Source organism: Podarcis pityusensis, assembly GCF_964106645.2.
Source record: "Podarcis pityusensis genome assembly, chromosome: 8".
Classification (NCBI taxonomy): Eukaryota; Metazoa; Chordata; class Lepidosauria; order Squamata; family Lacertidae; genus Podarcis; species Podarcis pityusensis.
In genome coordinates this window covers 50589774-50609462 of record NC_138033.1, presented here as the reverse complement: position 1 = coordinate 50609462, position 19689 = coordinate 50589774, and the positions used below count along the sequence as shown (strand labels likewise).

Here is a 19689-nt window from a genome sequence, read left to right as displayed (position 1 = left end):
AGAATGCGCCTGAGCTACTGACCATCCATTTCTACTAGCAGCTGGTTTAAGGTTTGCTCTTCCTCTGTGTTGGAGAAGCCAGACATGTTTGTGGAGCGTTTCTTCCCCACAGCATCAATTTCATCAATGTAGACGATGCAGGGTGCACGGGCTCGGGCTTCTTTGAAGAGGCTCCGCACGCGAGCAGCCCCAAGTCCTACAGAAGGGAGTTGGGGGAGGGGGGAAGGAAAAGAGAGAACAAAACCATTCTAATAAATAGGCTCATGCTCTGCTTCCTGAATCTGGGCCCTCGCAAGCTTCCACCAGGGTGAATCTTAAATATGTCCCAAGGCTGCTGGTTGTGCTTTGTCCAACAGGCCTACAGTGCCCTTGTTGCTAATAAAAGTAGCTGGAAATCATAGGTGCTCTGGTGCTTGAATCCCACTTGCAGGCTTCCTATAGGCATTTAGTTGGTCACTGTGAGAACAGGATACTGTACTAGATGAGCCATTGGCCTGATCCAGCAGGGCTCAAATATGCTATTATGTTGTAGGTTATCAGAGGGCTGCCTGGTTTCAGGTGCCAGCAGAGATCGCAGCAGCAACAAGAAACCAAATTGAACTAGGAGGATATTTGCTGCCTAACAGCAGACCAGGAAACAAGAAGCCCCCAACTTTTTTTCCAGGGTGCCTTTGATTGGACTAGGTTGGCTCCTCCAAAAGGATTTTCTGCTGCTCTCCATTCAGAACTGGGTGTCTCAGTTAGAAAGTTCCAGGGTCAGAAGTTGGGCAGAGTGGAAGAAAGGAAGAGCAGCAGAACTGGTGTCAAGAGGGGAGCGCTCTCTCTCTCTCTCTCTGTGTATACATATATATACACAGAGAGTGTGTGTGTGTGTGCGCGCGCATATATATATTTGTATGTATATATATATGTATGTATGTATTAGATCAGTCAGTGAAAATGCTGTACTGCCCCAGGACACAAGCACCAGTCGCTGTGAGAGGGCTTCAAAGTTTCCTACAAATAAACTAACTGAGAACAAAGCTTTCTTCCTGGTAAGCCACATTTTCATTAAGCCCACAGGAACACACTTTTTGTTTGCTTGCTTGTTTCAGGGGAAAGCTGAGCAGGCTCCCACAGAGTCCTCCTTCCAGCTCTCACCAAGGAGAGAGACCCCTCTGCCTTTTGATCAACTGTGGAAAGGAAACTGTAGTGGGCTAGGGAGGGAAGGTGTTTACATCTACCCAGATATACACCATCCCTATTCAGCTACTGCGTTTCCCCTTGAGTGGATGCCTGGAATCTTGCTCAGGCCGCCTTCCTGGGGGTTGAGAGCCCCGAGTCAAGTTCTGCTCCACAGAAACAGATTGCAAGGACCACATTCCTTCTGTACAATGCCTCACACCTAGCTGGCTCTGTTAAATAAATCAAAGCTGACTGCTGAAGAAGCAAAGATTAAAAAAAAAATACACACACCACCTCTAAGTGAATCCAGCCTCCCCGCCCCAGGACTTACCTCCTATCACCTCCACAAACTCAGAGCCAGCTATCGCCAGGAATGGCACCTGGGCCTCAGTAGCAACAGCTTTTGCCAACAAGGTCTTGCCACAGCCTGGTGGTCCAAGCAACAGGGCACCTTTGGGAACTTTAGCACCAAGCTGTAGGTAACGATCTGGGCTCTAGGAGTGGGAGGAGAAAAAACTTTTTTTAAGCTGCATACTCATTCTGCATCTTCTCCTGGAGGAAGCAAATCACAAACTTCCACTGATGTTCTTTCCCACATGTATGACAGCATGCAAGAAGAAACACCCCCTCATGTCCCTTAGTGGCTGGGCAGACAAGATGGTTGCCCATTCAGCCACACCACACCCCTTGCTCAGAGACAGGCCCTCTGCCCCTGCACCACAAAGAATCAGGCCCACTACTACTCATGAGGCCTATAGCTAATAGTGTGATGGGAAAGGCATAATGAAAAGAGTGCTATTTGAAAAAGGATACCCCTATCCCCAAGAATCCTGGGGCAAGTGTGACCAAAAAAACAAATACGCTACAAATAAAAGGTCCCACAACATTCCTGCACAGGGTAAATCAAGCAAGCATAGCCAACAGATGATGGGAGTTGTAGTGCCGCAACACCTGGAGGGCCAAAGGTTCCCCACACCTGCATTACTGGATTCACAGCATTGCCCACTCAATCCCTCCCATTCCCAACTTCCCAGCTGCACTTGCCAGCACTTGTCTTACCTTCAGATAATCCACAAATTCCTTGACCTCCATTTTGGCCTCATGCATTCCTGCTACATCCTTGAAGCTGATCCCTTTCCCAGATTTCCCATGCACAATAGTGAAGCGGGCCATCTTCAGCTGACTCTGTTGAGGGGTGGGCAGGGTGGAGGGGAGAGAGAAAGAAAGATATAGCCAAATAAAGAAAAGCAGGGGTTATACAAAGCCCTGATTCTTATGAGCTTGGAGGAAGAGCAGTTCACTGAGCAATGAAGTGCTCACGCTGCATTTGGCAGGGCCCATGTGCCATCCTCCACAGGGCAAACCATTTATTTGCCTTTCTGTTCTATTTTCTGCTTTAGGTAAGAAGGGCTGTGGTTCCACTCACTCAGCTGCTATCTTGATCTAGGTTTTAATGTTAGTAGCAAGCTGGAGGGATGCCTCAAACAATTGCTGCCGCCACCCTCCAGCCAAGAATCTACAGACAGAGAAATCAGATGGAAGGAGCTCTCTAGAACTCCTCTCTTGTAATTTTAGTTTCGCTAGCCAGGCTGGCAACCACTCCACCAAAATGGCAGCATGATCCACTCAATTCCCTGGCTTTCAGAATGCTGCTTATGCAAGAGATTTGGTGGTGGGGCTTTTTTTTTAATGGTGGCAGGGGGAGAAGAGGACGAACAGAGCAACAGGGACCTCAAAAGCAACAGGCACTGCATTCTAGCCTCCATTAAACCGCAGCGACAGACAAAACAACAATTTAGCTAAACAGCCTCTGCATAACTGCTCATTATCCTTTGCTGAAAACAGCTACTAATGTTGGCTTTCAACTAAGCTTACAGCAGGCCACAAGCTTGGAAGTGCATCAATAAAAGTGCCAGGGGTGTCACCCACCTAAAGGAAGTAAAGAGGGAGCCTTGGGAACTTCCACAGCTATGAAGCAAAGGGAGTAGGGCAGAGCTGACTGGGCTACTGAACTGCAGAACATTTTTTCCAGCCCATTTCCACCTCCCCCAGTCCCTCCCAAGCAGGCAGGCAGGCAGACAGACAGAAATCACCATCCTTCCCCTCAGCTGACCGAGCGGCAGGGGTTTGGCTGATGCTGGGAGGGAGGCATGTGACAGGAGGTATGAAGGCCAGCTCACAGCACAGTCCAAAAAGCTTAGGCAGCTTTAAAGACTGAAAAAAGTTATTTTGCTAAAAGCAAGGGATTTGTGTTCGCTGCTGCATGTGAGATTTGCTGGCAAGACAAAAGCAAAAGAAATGCCATTCCCAGCTGCAAGTCATTAGTGAGCCCTGAAAACAGCAGAGAACTGCCCTGCAGATTCCCTGAGCTCAGCCTTCCCAGCCTAGAGGGACAGAGGACGCCCCCCCCCCACCACCCCACCCATGAGGCCAAATACTGTAAAGTTCCGTCAGCTGATAGGAAAAGCAGCAAGACATAGCACAGGGCCGCCCAGCCTTTGGCACAGCTTAATTCTCATCCGCTGTTGACTTTGCTGGGGGAGGGAAGAAGAAGCCAGGCCCACCCAAAACAAAGCAGGAGGGAGAACTACTTACAAAGGCACTGAAGCCTCCTTCCCTTCCTGCCATCCCGGCCAGGCGAAAGATGTACCACAGGATGCCAACACCCACAGCAGCCATCCCCAGGGCATAGAGGACGCTGCAAAGACAACAGCAAACCAGGGTCAGACCTAAGCAACTGCTGTATCAGTTATGAACGGACAAAAACATAGCCAGTACTGTATTTGTGAGACAGAAGTGCAGCTATGGCAATGTTTCAAGATGCAGGGACAGGAAACCTGTGGCGCTTCAGCTGCAATTCCCATCAGCCAGCATGACCAAACGTTAGGGATGATGGGAGCTGGAGTTTTGCAACATCTGGAGTACAGCTTTTTTGGGGGGGGAGGAGCCTGTCTAAATCAAATAACAGGTCAAGAGCCCAATGAGCTTTGGGGGCAGTGTAAAGGGGCATCTTCTGTGCTCTCACTCTCAAGCGTTAATGTGCAGCTGGCATTAATTCCAATAAAGCTTTGGGGGGAGCTCTAAACAAATGTCGCTAACAGAGAATGTGTGTTGTCTCTGACTGTGGGCAGATTGCTCCATTGAAACCTAGGGAAACCTAGGAAGCTGCCTTACTCAGAGTCCACTGGCCCATCTAGCTCAATTGTCTCCACCGACTGGGAACATCTCTCCAGCATTTCAGGCAGGGTCATTTCCAGCCCTACCTGGAGACACCAGTGGGGACTGAACCTACAATTTTCCATATGCAAAGCAGTTGCTCTACCAATGAGCTAAGGCCCTTCCCTAAGTCAGTGAAGTGCTTCAGACCAGCTCCTCTGAGCAACTGTCGTGGAAAGCAGGCCTCATCCAGCATGTGGGGCAATGTCCTCAGGTGTTTGAGATTCAGTGGGCATAGGTGGGGAAAGTGGTGGGCTGCTGGGAGTGCTAGAGGTGGCCAAAGGATTTAATACCATCCTCATTCAAGTCACAACTCTCAATGACTGCAACTTTCAGGTAAATAACCAACCTTTCACAATGCAAGATTGCCAAGTGATAAAAGCAAAAGTTATTTTTTTTAAATACCCACCAAAAATAATTACAAGTGGTGGTTAAGGCACAGATTCAACAGTGAAAGCAGCACAAGGGTAGCTTCTACAAAGTTTACATTCCAAATGGAAAATAAGGTAATGGCGGAAGAAAGCATCAATCGATCTGCAGCCAGTAGCTCATGTTGAAGGGATCCATGGAGAGGACTTCGGACGTTCTTCATCCTGGCTCCTGGAAGTGTCATAGTTCAGTGGCTGAGCATCTGTTTTGTATGCAGAAGGTCCCAGGTTTCAATTCCTGACAACTATAGGCAGGACTGGGAAAGACCCCTGCTGAAAACCCTGGAGAGACGCTGCCAGTCAGACCGATGGTGTGACTCAGTTTAAGGCAGTTTCCTATGTAAGTCAGTCAATAATTTAGTTTGCCTGTCAGCTCTGAAAGTAAAGCACAATGGGGAGAGTGAATAAAAAACCTTCCTCCCCACAAACCCAGAAATGTTTTGCCCATGAAATTCTTTTCATAGTCTCCTCAGAAAGCCAAGCCTGGCCCTGGAACAGAATGGTTTATAGGCCTCCTTCCATTCTTATTAGAAGAGAATCTCGTCAGCCAGAGATGACAAGATTCCATAAATCGTTTTTTTGTGGATAAAAGCTGCTGCAGCAGCAGAAAGAAGACCACAAGAAGAGCTGGCTCTTGCCATCATTAAGGAGAAACAAACGTTCCAAGCCAGCATTCCTGCATCTTTAGAAGCTCCTGCCCTCCTCCTGTTCTCAGCATCAATTCCCATTCTGACTTTACATCAGTATTAACAGCTTTAGCCTTTGCAAAATCCTTGTGACAAAGGATGTGGGGTTCTGCATAACAAAGTCCATACGTTTAATGGGAGCACTTGCTTCACATTGACATTTGGGGTTTGATTAGCAAAACATTTCTGCTCAGCATGGGGCCTATGAGTCAGTGTCCGCAAAAGGTACAGTCGGCTGTTGTCTTAATGGGCAAACGCTCGGGAGTTTATTTTTATAAGCCAAAGATAATACCGTGTGGGAGGCTCACTCAGGCTGTTAAGGCATTATCTCCATTGGATCCCCCACACTATGATCATTGCCATGTTCACCAAGCCACCCTGCAGTATTCTCTGGGAAAATAGATTGGCACACTTTTCACAAGAAAATACTTTTGTAAGTCTATGGTGCTTAGGCTGGGTTCTGGTCGCCCCAATCCACAGCCCCTTCCCTTGCTATTCCCATGGAAAATCTCACAGAGCTAAGTCATACAATTAATTTCTGAAGCAGGCAAAGTCACCTCCTAGCTGGCTAACCACAGGAAGTGGTATGTGTCATGCGTTTCACACATTTGTGGTTGGTGGTGGCTGCTGGTGTCCCAATCTAGGCCACCAACTCTTTTTAGGACATGCTTTGCCAAGCTGGCACCCTCCTGATAGTTTGGACTGCAACTCCTGCCAGCCCAAGCCAGCACAGTTCTGTTAGCTGAGCCTAATGGCAGTTGTAGTCCAAAGCATCTGAAAAGTGTCAGGTCAGGGAAGGCTGCTTGGAGACACTGTACACACAGACATGGCAAGCAAGAGGAAGAAGCACAGAGGGCATGGTGGGGTGGAGAAAGAAAGGCAAGAAATGGAGGGTGGGGCAGACAGTGCCTTGCAATGGTGGAGGAGCTTTCTTCTAAATATGTCATACTTTCCAAAGAAGCCAGTGCGCTTGTAGGAAACTGGGATCCTGTCCTTCAGGTCAATGCTCAGCTCTTCCTCAGCTGCCCGCAGCTTCTCCTCAAACTTGTCAATGTTTGCTACTTGCATTCTGTACATCAGGGCAAGCCTCTGGAGACACACAAAAGCAACGTTAACAACGCCAAGGCCAGATTCAGGACATTGATCAACTGGGAATTGCACAGGTGGAAAAAAACTGCTCAGGGCCACAGTCTGTCATGTGTGAGTAGGTGGGGGAATTCCAAGGGGGATGAAAAGTGGCTGCTGGGCAAGGAATTAAAAGCTACGTGACCTCTTAAGCTTGCCAAAATCTCAGGTTGGCTTAAGCACAGACAAAGGTGCACTTTGCTACGAGTCAGAGGAGAGGCTTAAGTAATCAACAGGCAACCCATTCTTACCAATATTAGCTGCCTTCTCTCTCAACCTGGAAAACTCACAAGGCCATGCAAGTTTCACTGTTTGTGGCAACTGCTATTGTTATGGGTACCAGTAATCAGTACAGAATTATTTTATTGTATTATAATAAGTTATTTTAGATCTAATGGAAGGGCCACCCACTGCAGCCTCACATGGGGCAGGTGCTAAGTTAGTCAGGACTCCCAAGAGGATTTTTCCTGTGGCTGTACCCACATTCTGGAGGAAGGTTTGGAATGCTCTCTTTTAAACCTCCTCCATCAGGAGAAGGCAGTTTTTCTCGTGCAAGCCTATTATTAATAATAATAATAATAATAATAATAATAATAATGATGATAATACCCCACCTATCTGGCTGGGCAGCTTCCAACAAAAGATTAAAAATACATTAAAACATCAGTCATTAAAAACTTCCCTAAACAGGGCTGCATATTAAAGTTGGATGTTTTCATTATCTGTCATGCTATTTGTGTCTTTTGGTTTTGAATTGCATTTATTATTGGATATTTCTTTATTGTTAGCCACTTTGAGAGTACTCTGGTCAGAAGAAATCATAGAATCGTAGAGCTGGAAGGGACCCCGAGGGCCATCTAGTCCAACCCTCTTCAGTGCAGGAATCAAAACCCAGTATTCCCAGGCAGTGTCCGATCCAAGTACTAACCAGGCCTGACCCTGCTTAGCTTCTGGGATCAGTCAAGATCAAGCACGTTCAGGATAGTATGCAAATTGTTCCAGAAAAAGCAAAAAACTGCTCACAAAATACTAATACTGTTTTATAAACATGTGGAGTTTCCCGAGAAACAGTTTATGAAAGTCATCAGGATGACTTATGCTTAAACTTTGCATTTAAAACCAAGACAATGAAATTCACTGTGATAGTTTCATTTAGATTCTACATAGGCAACTTCAGCTGCTTTCCCTTAAAGGTCTCCACTAAAGTCAGTGAGAGATTTCTCTGTTCCTCAAATTATTTAATGCAGGGATGGGCAGAAGGTGTTTCAGGATCTACTGGGTGAACTCTGGGTGACCTTAAGCTAATCAGCAAAGATTTCTTATTCCAATTTTTTTAAAAAAATAAAAAATAGCAAAACCAAAAAGCCTAACTTTCAACAAAAATGAAGCTGCTGAAACAAAGCACACATTGGAAAACCATAATTTGATTTGTGTGTGAAACTCCTGCAAGTTCAATTCTAGTACAAATAACAAGTTCTGGGGCTAGGCAAGTGCTCAGAGGTACCATGGTCTGAATTCTAAGTGTGCATCATCCTTCCACCCAAAGCTCATTCGGGGGACCTCAAGGTTCTAGTAGCAAAACAAGAGCAGATCCTGCAAATCTGAAGTCTTCCCACCCTTAACCTGAATTACCTAAAAATTTCAGCATAGATATTATGTTATATTCCTTGTCTGAACAAGGAGATGAACAGATAAATGAAAACAATCAGAAAAGCATTCTTAATGTTGATATCCATACAGGAATACTTCACAGAAGTTTGACAGCTTTCTGCTTATGAGGAGAAAAAGCAGATTAGGGAAAAACAAGATTATTTTTCAAAGAACCACCTCTGAGTTGACCAAGACAACAGGCCAATTTAGGGGCTGGTGAAGAACTATGGAAGCATTTGGAGGTTCACACAACTGTTTGGCAGGCACAACACCAAGAGAAATCTGTGAAACTTAAATGTGTGCGGAATTTCTACTACCAATCCTGAATCCTACATTCCTATATCAATCAATGTTGGCCAAACGGAAAAGTCTTTGCTTAGCATACTTTGCAATACTTTAAGGACTGATCTTGCTGAAAAAAGACACTCACAGGCCGTCCAAACACAACTGCCCCTGGATGTAAGTAGATTTCCACAATGTCGCTCTCCGGCACCACTTGAACTCGCTGCACTTCCCCTTTCGCCAGCATCTCATTTACAAAGTCGTTCCAGGATATGTTGCCTCCACTGGTGCTCAAGGAGTTTAGCAGGCTCATGATGATGGCAATGAGAAAGAGGGTCCTCAAGCGCTCCCGGTACATCTGGTCCTCCCTCTCCCGGCGTCTCTTTTCCTCTTGAGAGAGGAAACATAAGAACACATCAAGATTAGCATTACGAGCTGGAGAGCAGATTGATTATGCCCCAAGCCACAGACCCCCACACAGTCTGTTTTTTGTTCCACATTTCATTTTCCTAGGAAAGCTAAGCTGGGCTAGGAGAGGCAGCATCTGGTTTGCAGTGTGCTATCACATTACAGCCCCTTTTTCCAGGGACCGAATGAGGAGAGACCAAGAGCAAGGTCACACAGCAAAGCTGCATGTAAAATGCCTGCTTCAAACTAGGCCAACAGCTCAGGAGCAGAGCATGTTTACGGAGCTGCCTACCTGGAGTTCCAACATTAACACACATAGGGAAAGGGGAAGTTTGCATTCGATTAGCCAGCAAATATTTGCTCTACCCAGCTCCAGCTTTCCACATTTAGCCTGTTTCAGCAGTTCTCTCTCATGAGCCAGCCCAGACAGCTCACATTCTGCAGGAGGATCCATTTTTTTCTCAGAAAGGGTCCTAAATGCTCAACCAGATAATGATAGGCTAGACAAGGGCAATATGCCTTCTGTCACACCACTATCACAAACATAGAATGAATGATGCAGCTTTGCACCAATTGAACAATTTGCAAAACCCGTTCGAATCATGCGGAGAAAGCTCTTCAGCCTTCACCCGGTCCTACTGCTCTGCATAACATGCACTTGGTTCAAACGGATGTGGGATCTGAATTGGGCTCCTACACTTTGAAATGAATGGAGGCAAACTGCACAGTAGCAGCACTCAAAAGCTTGCAACTTCTGCCAACACTAGAAAGTAATGGTCCAGCATTCTAAGCCCCTTCTGAGGCAGGATTCTCCAACCTAGTGCCTTCCAGAGACTTTGGACTCCCACATTCCATCAGCTTCAGCCAGGACAACTGTATTCCTAGAGCAGGGATAGGGAACTTATTTCCCTACACCCAACATAGGCCACGTTTGACCCATTTTTGCATAGCACTGTGCATGGAAGGCTCAGTGATCTGCCACCTGCTGGTGCTTGTAAAGTGCTGCACACAAGGCTTTGCAGGTGCAAACCTCTCCGGGCCTGGCCTTGTCTTTACCTGCCAACATATATGATGTCAGGTGTAGGGAAAGTGTCTGTGGCTTCCCCAATATGGCCTTGTGGGCCAAATGGAGAAGACTTGGCAGGCCTGAATAGGCCCACACGTAAAATGTTTTCCACTGCTGTCCTAGAGCTAGGGGCATTCCTAAATCTGCAGAAAACCATCTTGGTGGATGCATCTGCAGGTCACTGGCCTGATCCTGCAGACTCTTCTTATTTTGGATTCTAAGTCTCATTTCATCCTGCCTTGCTCTTTGATCCAACCTGAATGGCCTAACTGCTGCCCATCTCTGCCAATGGCGCATCATCCATCGGAGCCATTAAGGAAGCCTTCCAAATAAATCATGGCTGTTTTGTTGGAAAATCTATCTGCTGTAGCCAAGATTAGATTTATGTTAACAAAGGCATTTATCAGCAAGCACCACCAGTTAAAGCAGATGCAAAAAGAAAAAGAAAAACCCCACTGTACAGAGATCCAGCCTCATCCACAATTCCAAGCTGGAGCTGCCTGATCAGACATCCAGCACCATATTTCACTCATGGCTTGCTCTGTCCTCACTATCCAATGACCCCCACCCTTAGAGGAAAGTAGTGTTTCTCAGATAAAGCCATCATTCACCAAACACCAGTATCTTAGTAACTATGCCCTGCCCACACCCCTTTTGTCTTCTCCTACCATCTCACAGTCCTTTGTTATATCAGAAAGGGCCAGCTACAGCAGAATGAGAAAATCTATCACAGGAGTTGCAAGCAAGTGCCCAATAAAGAATTTTAAAAAAGCAACATTGTAAAAAATAAAAATAAAGCCCAACAACCCACAGAAACTTAACTCGGGGGAAGGATTCCCACAACTTACAGAGTATGGGGTGAGATTACTTTCTGGGTTCCAGGTGTATACTAAGGGTGCATTAAACAACTTATCAAAGAAGAAAAGGGAAAGGGAAAAGGAAAAGGGATTCTATTGATCACAGGTATGGACAACTTTAATACCTGCTTTTCTGAACTTCTGCATATGCACACAAAAATCCACTCACATTTGGCCAAGAGGAAATCTACTTAGCACCCAAGCTTACTAGTTTTTTTCAGAAAACCAAAATGACATCTAAGAGCTTCCAGGATCCAAAGACATATTTTGTCTGATGAGGTGTTCTGTGAATCATGGAAGCTTGCACCAACTTTAATCTACCAAGTCCATAAAAAGCATCAACACACTAATGTCATTTATCCTGATTACCACAAATTATACCCTACATATAAAGCCCAAATACCCTCTAAGTTCATTAACCTCCCCATAGGCTTAGGAGACAACTGGAAAGCTATTGCAGTTGTATTTTCTGGCTTGAGAGCCCCCAGCACTGTCAGGCATGGGGTTCAGAGCTCTACAATTTTTAGGACCCATACCAGCAAAGCATCTTGGTCTAATCAACTTCTTTTTGCAAGCAATGACCTCTTTTTACTGACAGAGGAAATCCTGATAAAGTACTGCTCTCTCCTAGGTTTCAGAGGCAATCCAAACAGATGTGCCCTCTGTGTTCTTTGATCAGAGTTGTAAAGGGCTTTCCCCCATCACTTGGGCCTCTCTCATAAGGTGGAGATAGAACTCAGAGGCTGCTGTGGGAATATTCAGAGAGATGCCGGCTGGCCATAGAATGGTTCTTGTCTACAAGTACCGTACACCAGAAAACGGCAGGAGGAACAGATGAAGAGATCTGCCTGCACTGGTCTGCATTTTGCCCCCCTCTGCCATCCATCCTTTCCAGTTGCTCAGAGCCTCTGCCACCAGCAAAGGGACCCCACTTTTAGCAAAACAGCACACACATTCACATCCCAACGCTGCAGAGTGGTCACACTAATCATTCCATAAATAAGTCATATACTAGCTGGAAGAGACACTTCTTGTCAGCAGCTGTGGGACCCATTCCAGCCTCAGAAAGCCTTCATGAAGAAATGATTTGCCATTAACCCCAAACCTGAACTCCATGATTAAAAGCTTGCAGGGGCTGCAATGACAGGCCACAGGACTCTTTGTAAATAATTACTGCTGGGATGATCTTTCCCCCAAAGACACAGAGGAGGATTCCACCTCGCAAAGTCAACTTATCCATCCATTACAAGCGGGGAAAGGCTGTAGCGCTCAGTAGGTCATGGTTTACACAAGTCAAGTCAAAAAACCCCACACCTCCTGGCCAAGATGACTGCTGCATATTATTTTGTGCAGCCTTTCAGGCACCGGAAAGGACATACTCATAACATAACATACTCATAGTAGGAGCTCCTGAAAAGACCTTGCAACAAATGTAAGACTCTCCCTAGTAAATAGCTCAATCTATAGTATAAGGAAGGTGTCTCTTCTCCTCAGAGGTTGGGAGAGGGGTCATGATGAAAACAGACCCTATTCCTGCTCTGAAGTTAACTGCTGACTGGTGTGAACTGGGACTGCATTGTGACAGCCAGCACCTCTTGCACAGCAGCATGCACATTACAGGATCTAGGTATCTCCTTGCTAACCTGACACTGCCTGTTCCATCTGAATCCTGCAGTTTGGCTCACTGGGTGCAACACTAGCCCTGGATTTTGCAGATTCAGATTCATGTTCCACTACTGCCCTGGCCTCTCTCCCTCCTCCTTTCTCTCCCATACACACACTGTCTCAGTTACCTATCTGTAAAATAGGAATGGTAACAACCGCCTCAGAGGGCTTTTGTTTTAGCAAGCACAGCAAGAACTGTAAAGGTCTAAGCACTTTTTAATACACAATGCATACAGTGAAGTGGCATAGTAAGGGGCAGAAACTAAAAACTAAGATCTGACATGGCAGATCATTAGCCTCGAATACAGAGTATGGGTTGCTGGAGAAGAAATTAGCTTGAAATCACTTGGGTCCAGTGGCAACAAGCTGCTTGTTTATCCCCATTCTGGACCACAAGAGACACTCATCTACTGTTGCACTTTGCACACAGCGCAGAAGGAAGGGCTAGTGTTCAAAGCAAAGGAACAATGGGAGGAGATGCTTTGCTTCCTCTTGCCTTTTTACCAGCACTGCAGGCTCACATGAAAGAGCAGGAAGCATCTCATTTCCAGCACCTTTATCCAAGAGAGCAGCACTAGGAGTTTGCAGCCACAAGGCAGCCAAAGTGCAAGCCTGCTCCCTGCCCAGAAGCCCTTCTGGTCTCTCAGCACTGGGATACGCACACATGCACACTTGTTCTATGGAGGATATGTCTTTCCCTTTTTTAAAATGCAGAGTCAAATTACATCAAGGAGGAAAAAAGAGGAGGGGCAGAATACAGCCACCACTGCGGCTGTTTAGCTTCATCTATGAAATCTGCTGAAAGCTCCAAGGGAGGGATGTTAAACTTGGGGGCACTGTCAGGTCAGCTCAGCCTCAAAATGCAGGTTGTGTGAAAGGGGGGGAGGGCAAGCTATTCTGAAGCTAAGCATCTGTGGGAGGCCCTTGTGATCTTTTTATAGCTCAGCAGAGGAAATTTTAAAGGAGCTCTCTGCAATATTTTCAGAGGGATGGGGGTGGCGGGACAGGACTATCACTGCAAGAGGCACATGCATACTCCCGCTGGCCCCCAAATCCTGGCACAGACTCTGCTCAAATGCCTTGCCAATCTTCAGAATGCTTTTCCCTGGCAAGTGCCAATGTCCTCTCCCTAGAAGGGAAACAGTTAAATACTCAGGTGCACATGGCTAGATCTAGGGATGCAACAGAATCAGGTGGTGGAGTGGACTGCAATGCTCAACTTGTTTAGGTGTTATTCTCATTGTGTGATTACTCAAAATGAGAGCCTACGGGTATTTGGCAGGCTTCCTCTTTGCAGATATGCAGTGGGGTCAGCGAATGGGCCCCTGCTGTCTCCTTGTACAATGTGAATCATGGGGAGCAATAAAACCTGAATAGGACTGCTAGATTTCCCACAGATAGGGGATATGGTTTTTGAAAACCCACACATGTAAAAGTTCTATGCAAAACAGAAGACTTAGGCTACAATCCTAACCCTACTTACCTATGAGTAAGCCCTGTTGAATTCAATAAGTCTTACTTCTGAGTAGACATAGCTAGATTACACTGCAATACATCAATAATCTCATCCCTTTGCCTGCAGTGCTGGTCTTTATTGACATAATATTTTTAATGTAAAGGAGCATTCAAAAATGGAAGAACCCCTTTGCACTTTAAAGTGGTGCAGTCCATTTCACCACCTCATTGTGCCACATATAATATCACCAGAGCCAATATTCTTCATCCTCATAACAGTTTCCCTGAAATTTCAAAGGTTTTAAAATGTCCTAGTAAAATGATGGGTGCATCCCCATGGAGGCGAGTCTGACATATTCATTATACAGCTTTTGGAAAATAATCTTTACCCTGACTTGACCCCTGAGATGTATATTTTTAGGAAGCTGTTTTAAACTGTTTTAATTTACTTTTTTTAATTGTTCCAACCCACCTTGGATCCTTAGGGTAAAGGCACATAAATAATAAGCAGCTGATAAACACAAACATGTACCCCTTAGAAAAATAATTTAGCAAGACTATCCCTTCCCATCTGCATATTTCAAGAACATTTTCTAATTAAAATAAAAAACTTTCTTCTTCAATGAACACTGTATTCCCCTCTCCTCTAACACAGCCAACATCTGCTAAATGTTAAAATATATTAACTGCCTCCCTGCCAGCAGCATGGCTCTCTCCACCCTGATGAAGGCTTCCCCTTCTTCATTATATTTGCATGGTTACTTGATACCCAAAGCAGGAGCGATGCTAAAACCACTGAGGCAGCAAGCTGAAAGTCACTCCAAAAATGTTACATCTGTGCAAAAGCAAATTGGTTGAGAATATTGCCTGTGTAGACTCTGAAAAACTTTAGCTGGATCAATAACACATGCCTCAGTAGAAGAGTTTCTGCTCCAAAATAAGGCATCCATTTAATATTAGCTTCTAAATAGCTTTAATACCTGAAATACATAAAGCTGTATATATTCAAAAGAACTGCAATCAAGTTCTGGAGGCTGAGATGGGAGTGTGGACACAGTCTTAAAGCCTTTGCAAGTCTCCCTGTGCTCCCCTTTTAAATCTCCAGTTTCACAGGGGGAGGGGAAAGACTCACAAAGCCTCATGAGGAATTTTGACAGCTGGGCTAATACGCCCACTTGGCATTCATGTGAGAGCATAATGATGTCCTGTGATCGACAGATGGGTATCCTGCCCCCCGTCAGATCACCTGACAAATTTGGTCTATAAGACCAATGCTGATAAAGGCCCAGTCCATGGAGCCAAAAAAGTGTTCCACCTCTGTTGTAGTCACTTCTGACTGGAAGCTTCAGAGCAAAACTGCTATTTGTACTTACCCTCATCTTCTTCTGGAGATTTCCCTTTGGATCCTTCACCACCGCTGCCATTGCGATGAGAACCAGAGGTAGAAAAATAGTCAGTGCCACCTGTCAACAGATTTACAGTCAGAGTTCTGAGCATCTCAGCTTGTAATAAACAAGGTTTAAATTTCTCAAACTTTCCTATACAATTTGTTGATAATGTCTGTTGAATTAGATCTCAAAGTCATTTGTTAATTGTCAACTCTGCTAAGAGCCCAGCTTCACAGAACTTCTCCCTGCTTCTCCTGGAAGCATACATTCCTTCAGACAGGCTGAAGCACAAAGAGAGATGGGAAGAAGGGTCTCTCCCTGAGGCTCTTTCTCTCCCTCAGCTGTTTCCATTCCAGCTCACCATTATTAGAACTATCATGTAATTCTGTGTTTTCTGCCTGTTTGGTTATTTTCCTCTTTCCCTCCCATCCCCTCTTCCTTTCATGTTGTGTCTTTCAGATTATCAGTTCTCAGACAGACTGTCCTGTTTTTATTGATCTTATATAAAGCTGGTTTAGAAGCTTTTTCAGCTGAAGTGTGGGGTGAAATACTTCTAATAAATAATCAAGGCTTCTGTGGACTTAGCGCAATAAATCTTTCATGGGTGGGATTGAACTTGTGACATGCAACAGCTAGGGGGGAAAAGAGAAAAAAAGTAATGACAGGATACAGCAACCAAGGGAAAGTTTACATCTTGTAGGCCGGTTCTTCTCAAAACGTAAACCAGCAGCATGGACAAGAAAGTGATATCTAAGGAACTAATAAAATTTGTTGCTTGCTGATCACAGGGCAACAACCAAAAATTGGAAAACTGCTGAACTGTTGACATTGACTACTTGGCACATTAAGCTGTGCCAAAGAGCCATGGCAGAAAAACTGGTTTACCAGTTTAAATTAGCTAAGGCAAAGCTCAAAATATTTGATTTTTATATAGTGTGGCATGATTTTATCTCATATACAAATTCAGCAACATTTATCCTAAGCTTTTCCTCAGATTTTGGAAAAGTATAAACTGTAATATTATGATGAAGCATACGAAAAGCTCCAAGTTGCAAATAGATCTTACATTTATGTTCACATACATATAAAGAGGGGAAATGTGTTATATACATTGCCTTGTTAGCAATTTCAAAATGTTTGTTTTTTTATTTTGGAATATTTTTTTTTTAAAGGGAATATCAGGAAAGCCTGGTTGGGGGAACAATGTCTGAGCCTAGCCTGAGGCACAACTCTTTGGGGTGAGTCTGGTCACACCTGGGTGGGACCCAAGAAAAGCCCATCCCTTAGCTGCCTAGTGTGATTTCCCATGTAACCCTCACACTTTGGAAAAAGCAATTCATTTGTCCAGTGTATTCAGAGCTCAACATTTGCATTTCAATGGCTTCAGACTTGGCTTCTGTTTGTGCACCCAGCTTTGAGTAATTGAGGAAGCGATACACTTAAGACTTCAAGAAAATTGGGGGTGGGGAAGAAATAGAACAATGGCCAACATGTTGGTCACTGCCATGGCAGGAATAAGTTCCAGTAAAGGCACTATTGTTGTCAAGCTTTCTTTACTCACCCAGAAATTTCCAGAGTCGGAAGGGGATAAACTGGCTTTTTGCTACCGACCGAAAAAGTCTTCCAGGTGTGGGGGAAAGCACTTGAGACAGAAGGCTCTGAGGAGGAAACAGAACAGTGCAAGGGTTACAGGGAATCATGGATAGATACCAGGGAATGGAGTCATGGGTGGAGTCAGGGGCTTTCTAGGGTGGAGTTTGATGGACTTTTTGACAGGCCAGGAGGCCACACTAGGAGTGGTTAGCACAAAAGCAGGGTTTACCAATTCCTCCTCCTGAGAATATCTGGTGTATATATTAGAATGCCCAATACCAGACTAAATGCAAAATAACTACCTTACAATCCTGCATAGGAATAATTAATTACATTTACAAGAGATGTTGTAAGAATCAGTGGCAAAACACATGTGACATGGCTCTGTCCTCTCAAGCCTAGTTCCTAGACATGGTGGTAAGCCTGAGTGAAGGCTATCACTTATGGCTGCAGGCAAGGAGTTGCATAGTTGAATGTACCTCCAGAAGGTGGATGGTGAGCACAATAGGGCTTTTTCCGCTGTGAGACCAGCAAACTATTGATTGCCACCAACTCTGCTGTCTTTTTGGAGTCAATGATTTTTGGAATCTTTTTAATTGCTCATGCCCTTAGAGATATTATGTTTCATATACATTATTATTATTATTATTATTATTATTATTATTATCATTATTATTATTTGATTGCTCCTGACACTCTTGCTTCATGCTATATGATTGCATTTTTTAAATGGTTAAACTTTGATTCTGGAGGAGATTAATTTCTGAACAGTCAGAGACAAGCGCTCTAAACAAAGATGCAAGAAGCCAATCCCTCAATCTACAAAACTGGCACGTCAGGGAAAAGCTTACGTAAGAATGATTCCCCCTGATACGCCAATTTTCTGGGTGCAGAGACTTTTTTGGTATTATTATTTATTTTGGGCATGAACATGCACTGCCTTAGGTTCCATGACGGAAGGTAGGTGGGATATAAATGTAAATGAATAAAGCCTTATCATTTCCTATCCCATCCTTCCCCCACACCCAGCGTTTTATCCTCTCAATAACCCTGTGAAGTAGGTTAGGCTGCAAGAGAGTGAATGGCCTAACGTCACGCATTGCAACTCAGGGCTGATAGACCATTTGAACCCAAGTCCGAAAGGAACACTCTCCGCTATATCACGTTGATTCCCACCCCCCCGCGCGCTTTTTCGGTACTGTACAACCCACATCCTACTTTTCACCAAGGCAGGGGTTACAATCCTATACACGCTTACTTGGGAATAAGTCTCGCTGAGCTTGATAAGGCTTTCTCTTGGACAGATGTGCAAAGGATTGCACTCTCATTTGCTGGTTGTGCAGCTGCAGAAAGTTCTATGGAAACTGGGGGTGATTAATAGAAAAAACCCTCATGACTTTCACCACCAGGAGCTGGCAGGTTTAGCGGGTTCAGGCCGGGGGGGGTGACTTTCCTCCCGGGTGATGAGGCAGTTTTAAGAGACCTCGGTGCCTCACCGCCTCAGCCTTACCTGAAGGCCGCCGCCACCCTCTGTGCAGGTCCTGGGCCAGCCGCTCTGCAGAGCCCGGAGCTCGGCCGCCGGGAAAGCCCGCGGCGCCAGTCGTAGAGCGCGGCGGCAGCTCCTCCGGAGCAGCAACAGCAAGGAGACCGCCCCGGTCATGGTCCAGACACCGAGCTGTTCAGCTCCCCAGTGCGGACGGTGAGATCCAGGCGGGGGCCTGGCGAGAAAGCCGAGCGGAGGCTGGAATGGATGCGGCTTCCGCCATCTTAAAAGCTGGCAGCCGCTCAGCGTAGCCCGCTCTCAAGATGGCCGCGCCTGGCTGTTCTCACCTAATGGGAAATTCGGCTGGAGGGAAACGCGGGGCCCAGACTTCGCCCACGATCGGCCCAGAAATATGCACTCTTTTAAGTGCAGCCGCGTCCCCTCAGACACACTTTTCAAAACTTGCATTTCTTCTTTTTGACCCGGGGTGGGGGGAGAGAGGAGCTAGGGAGATATCTGGACATCGCTTTTTCGCTCGTCATTATTACTGTTTTTTAAGACTTAACATTAAATTCCCATCCCATCTGAGGATGGGAATAAAACCGAAGGGACAAAATCGTACATTCTTTCTGCAATCTGTTCCCCTACTGCATCTTTGACAGTTTAGGACTCTGTAACGCTTTCAGCTCAATAAGCGTGAAGTTGTTTTTCAGCTATATTTGTGAAAGGAAGGTGGTTTCAGCTGCCTATTTGTGGAACTAGGATAGCAGCAGCATTTCCCCAGTGACTTGAACTTGACACCGCACTGATGAAATATACACAAACCGATTAAGCTGCTGTACTTGGATTTAAATAGATTTCTGACTACACACTATATCCTTCTATATCACCACCTTTTAGAAATTTGCTGCTGCACACATTACAGATAGCTATGTGAAGGCGAGTAACTACTCCATCAGCCAGGCACTGCTTTCTAATCCTGAAACTAGGCTGAAAGCTAGCTTTCTAGAGGCCATGGTTTGTACATTCAGATCAAAAGTGTGTGGCAAAGCAGAGAACCAGATTTCAAAACCTTGCTTCATTTTCTTGGACACAATAACTGCTATTCACAAGCTTTGCTTTAATGATGCATCATATTTACTTTGTCATCATAATTACATTGACATGCATGTATAGTTTTATGCACACACTGTCAGAAGTTTAAAAGTGCACAACAGATAATG

At 45.2% G+C, this 19689-nt stretch overlaps 1 protein-coding gene across 1 annotated transcript in view; it reads right to left on the bottom strand.

Moving 5' to 3' along the window:
- Nucleotides 1–18777, bottom strand: part of SPG7 (SPG7 matrix AAA peptidase subunit, paraplegin) — a 33152-nt gene extending 14375 nt beyond the window's left edge. The window contains exons 1-9 of the mRNA XM_081016578.1: nucleotides 18494–18777; nucleotides 16952–17048; nucleotides 15376–15465; nucleotides 8700–8941; nucleotides 6444–6583; nucleotides 3760–3862; nucleotides 2224–2349; nucleotides 1496–1658; nucleotides 23–196 (exon numbers count right to left, since the gene is read on the bottom strand). Coding sequence (XP_080872704.1) covers nucleotides 23–196; nucleotides 1496–1658; nucleotides 2224–2349; nucleotides 3760–3862; nucleotides 6444–6583; nucleotides 8700–8941; nucleotides 15376–15465; nucleotides 16952–17048; nucleotides 18494–18643 — 1285 coding nt within the window. The 5' untranslated portion in view covers nucleotides 18644–18777. The remainder of the gene's footprint in view (nucleotides 1–22; nucleotides 197–1495; nucleotides 1659–2223; nucleotides 2350–3759; nucleotides 3863–6443; nucleotides 6584–8699; nucleotides 8942–15375; nucleotides 15466–16951; nucleotides 17049–18493) is intronic.
- Between the last annotated feature and the right edge of the window lie 912 nt (nucleotides 18778–19689).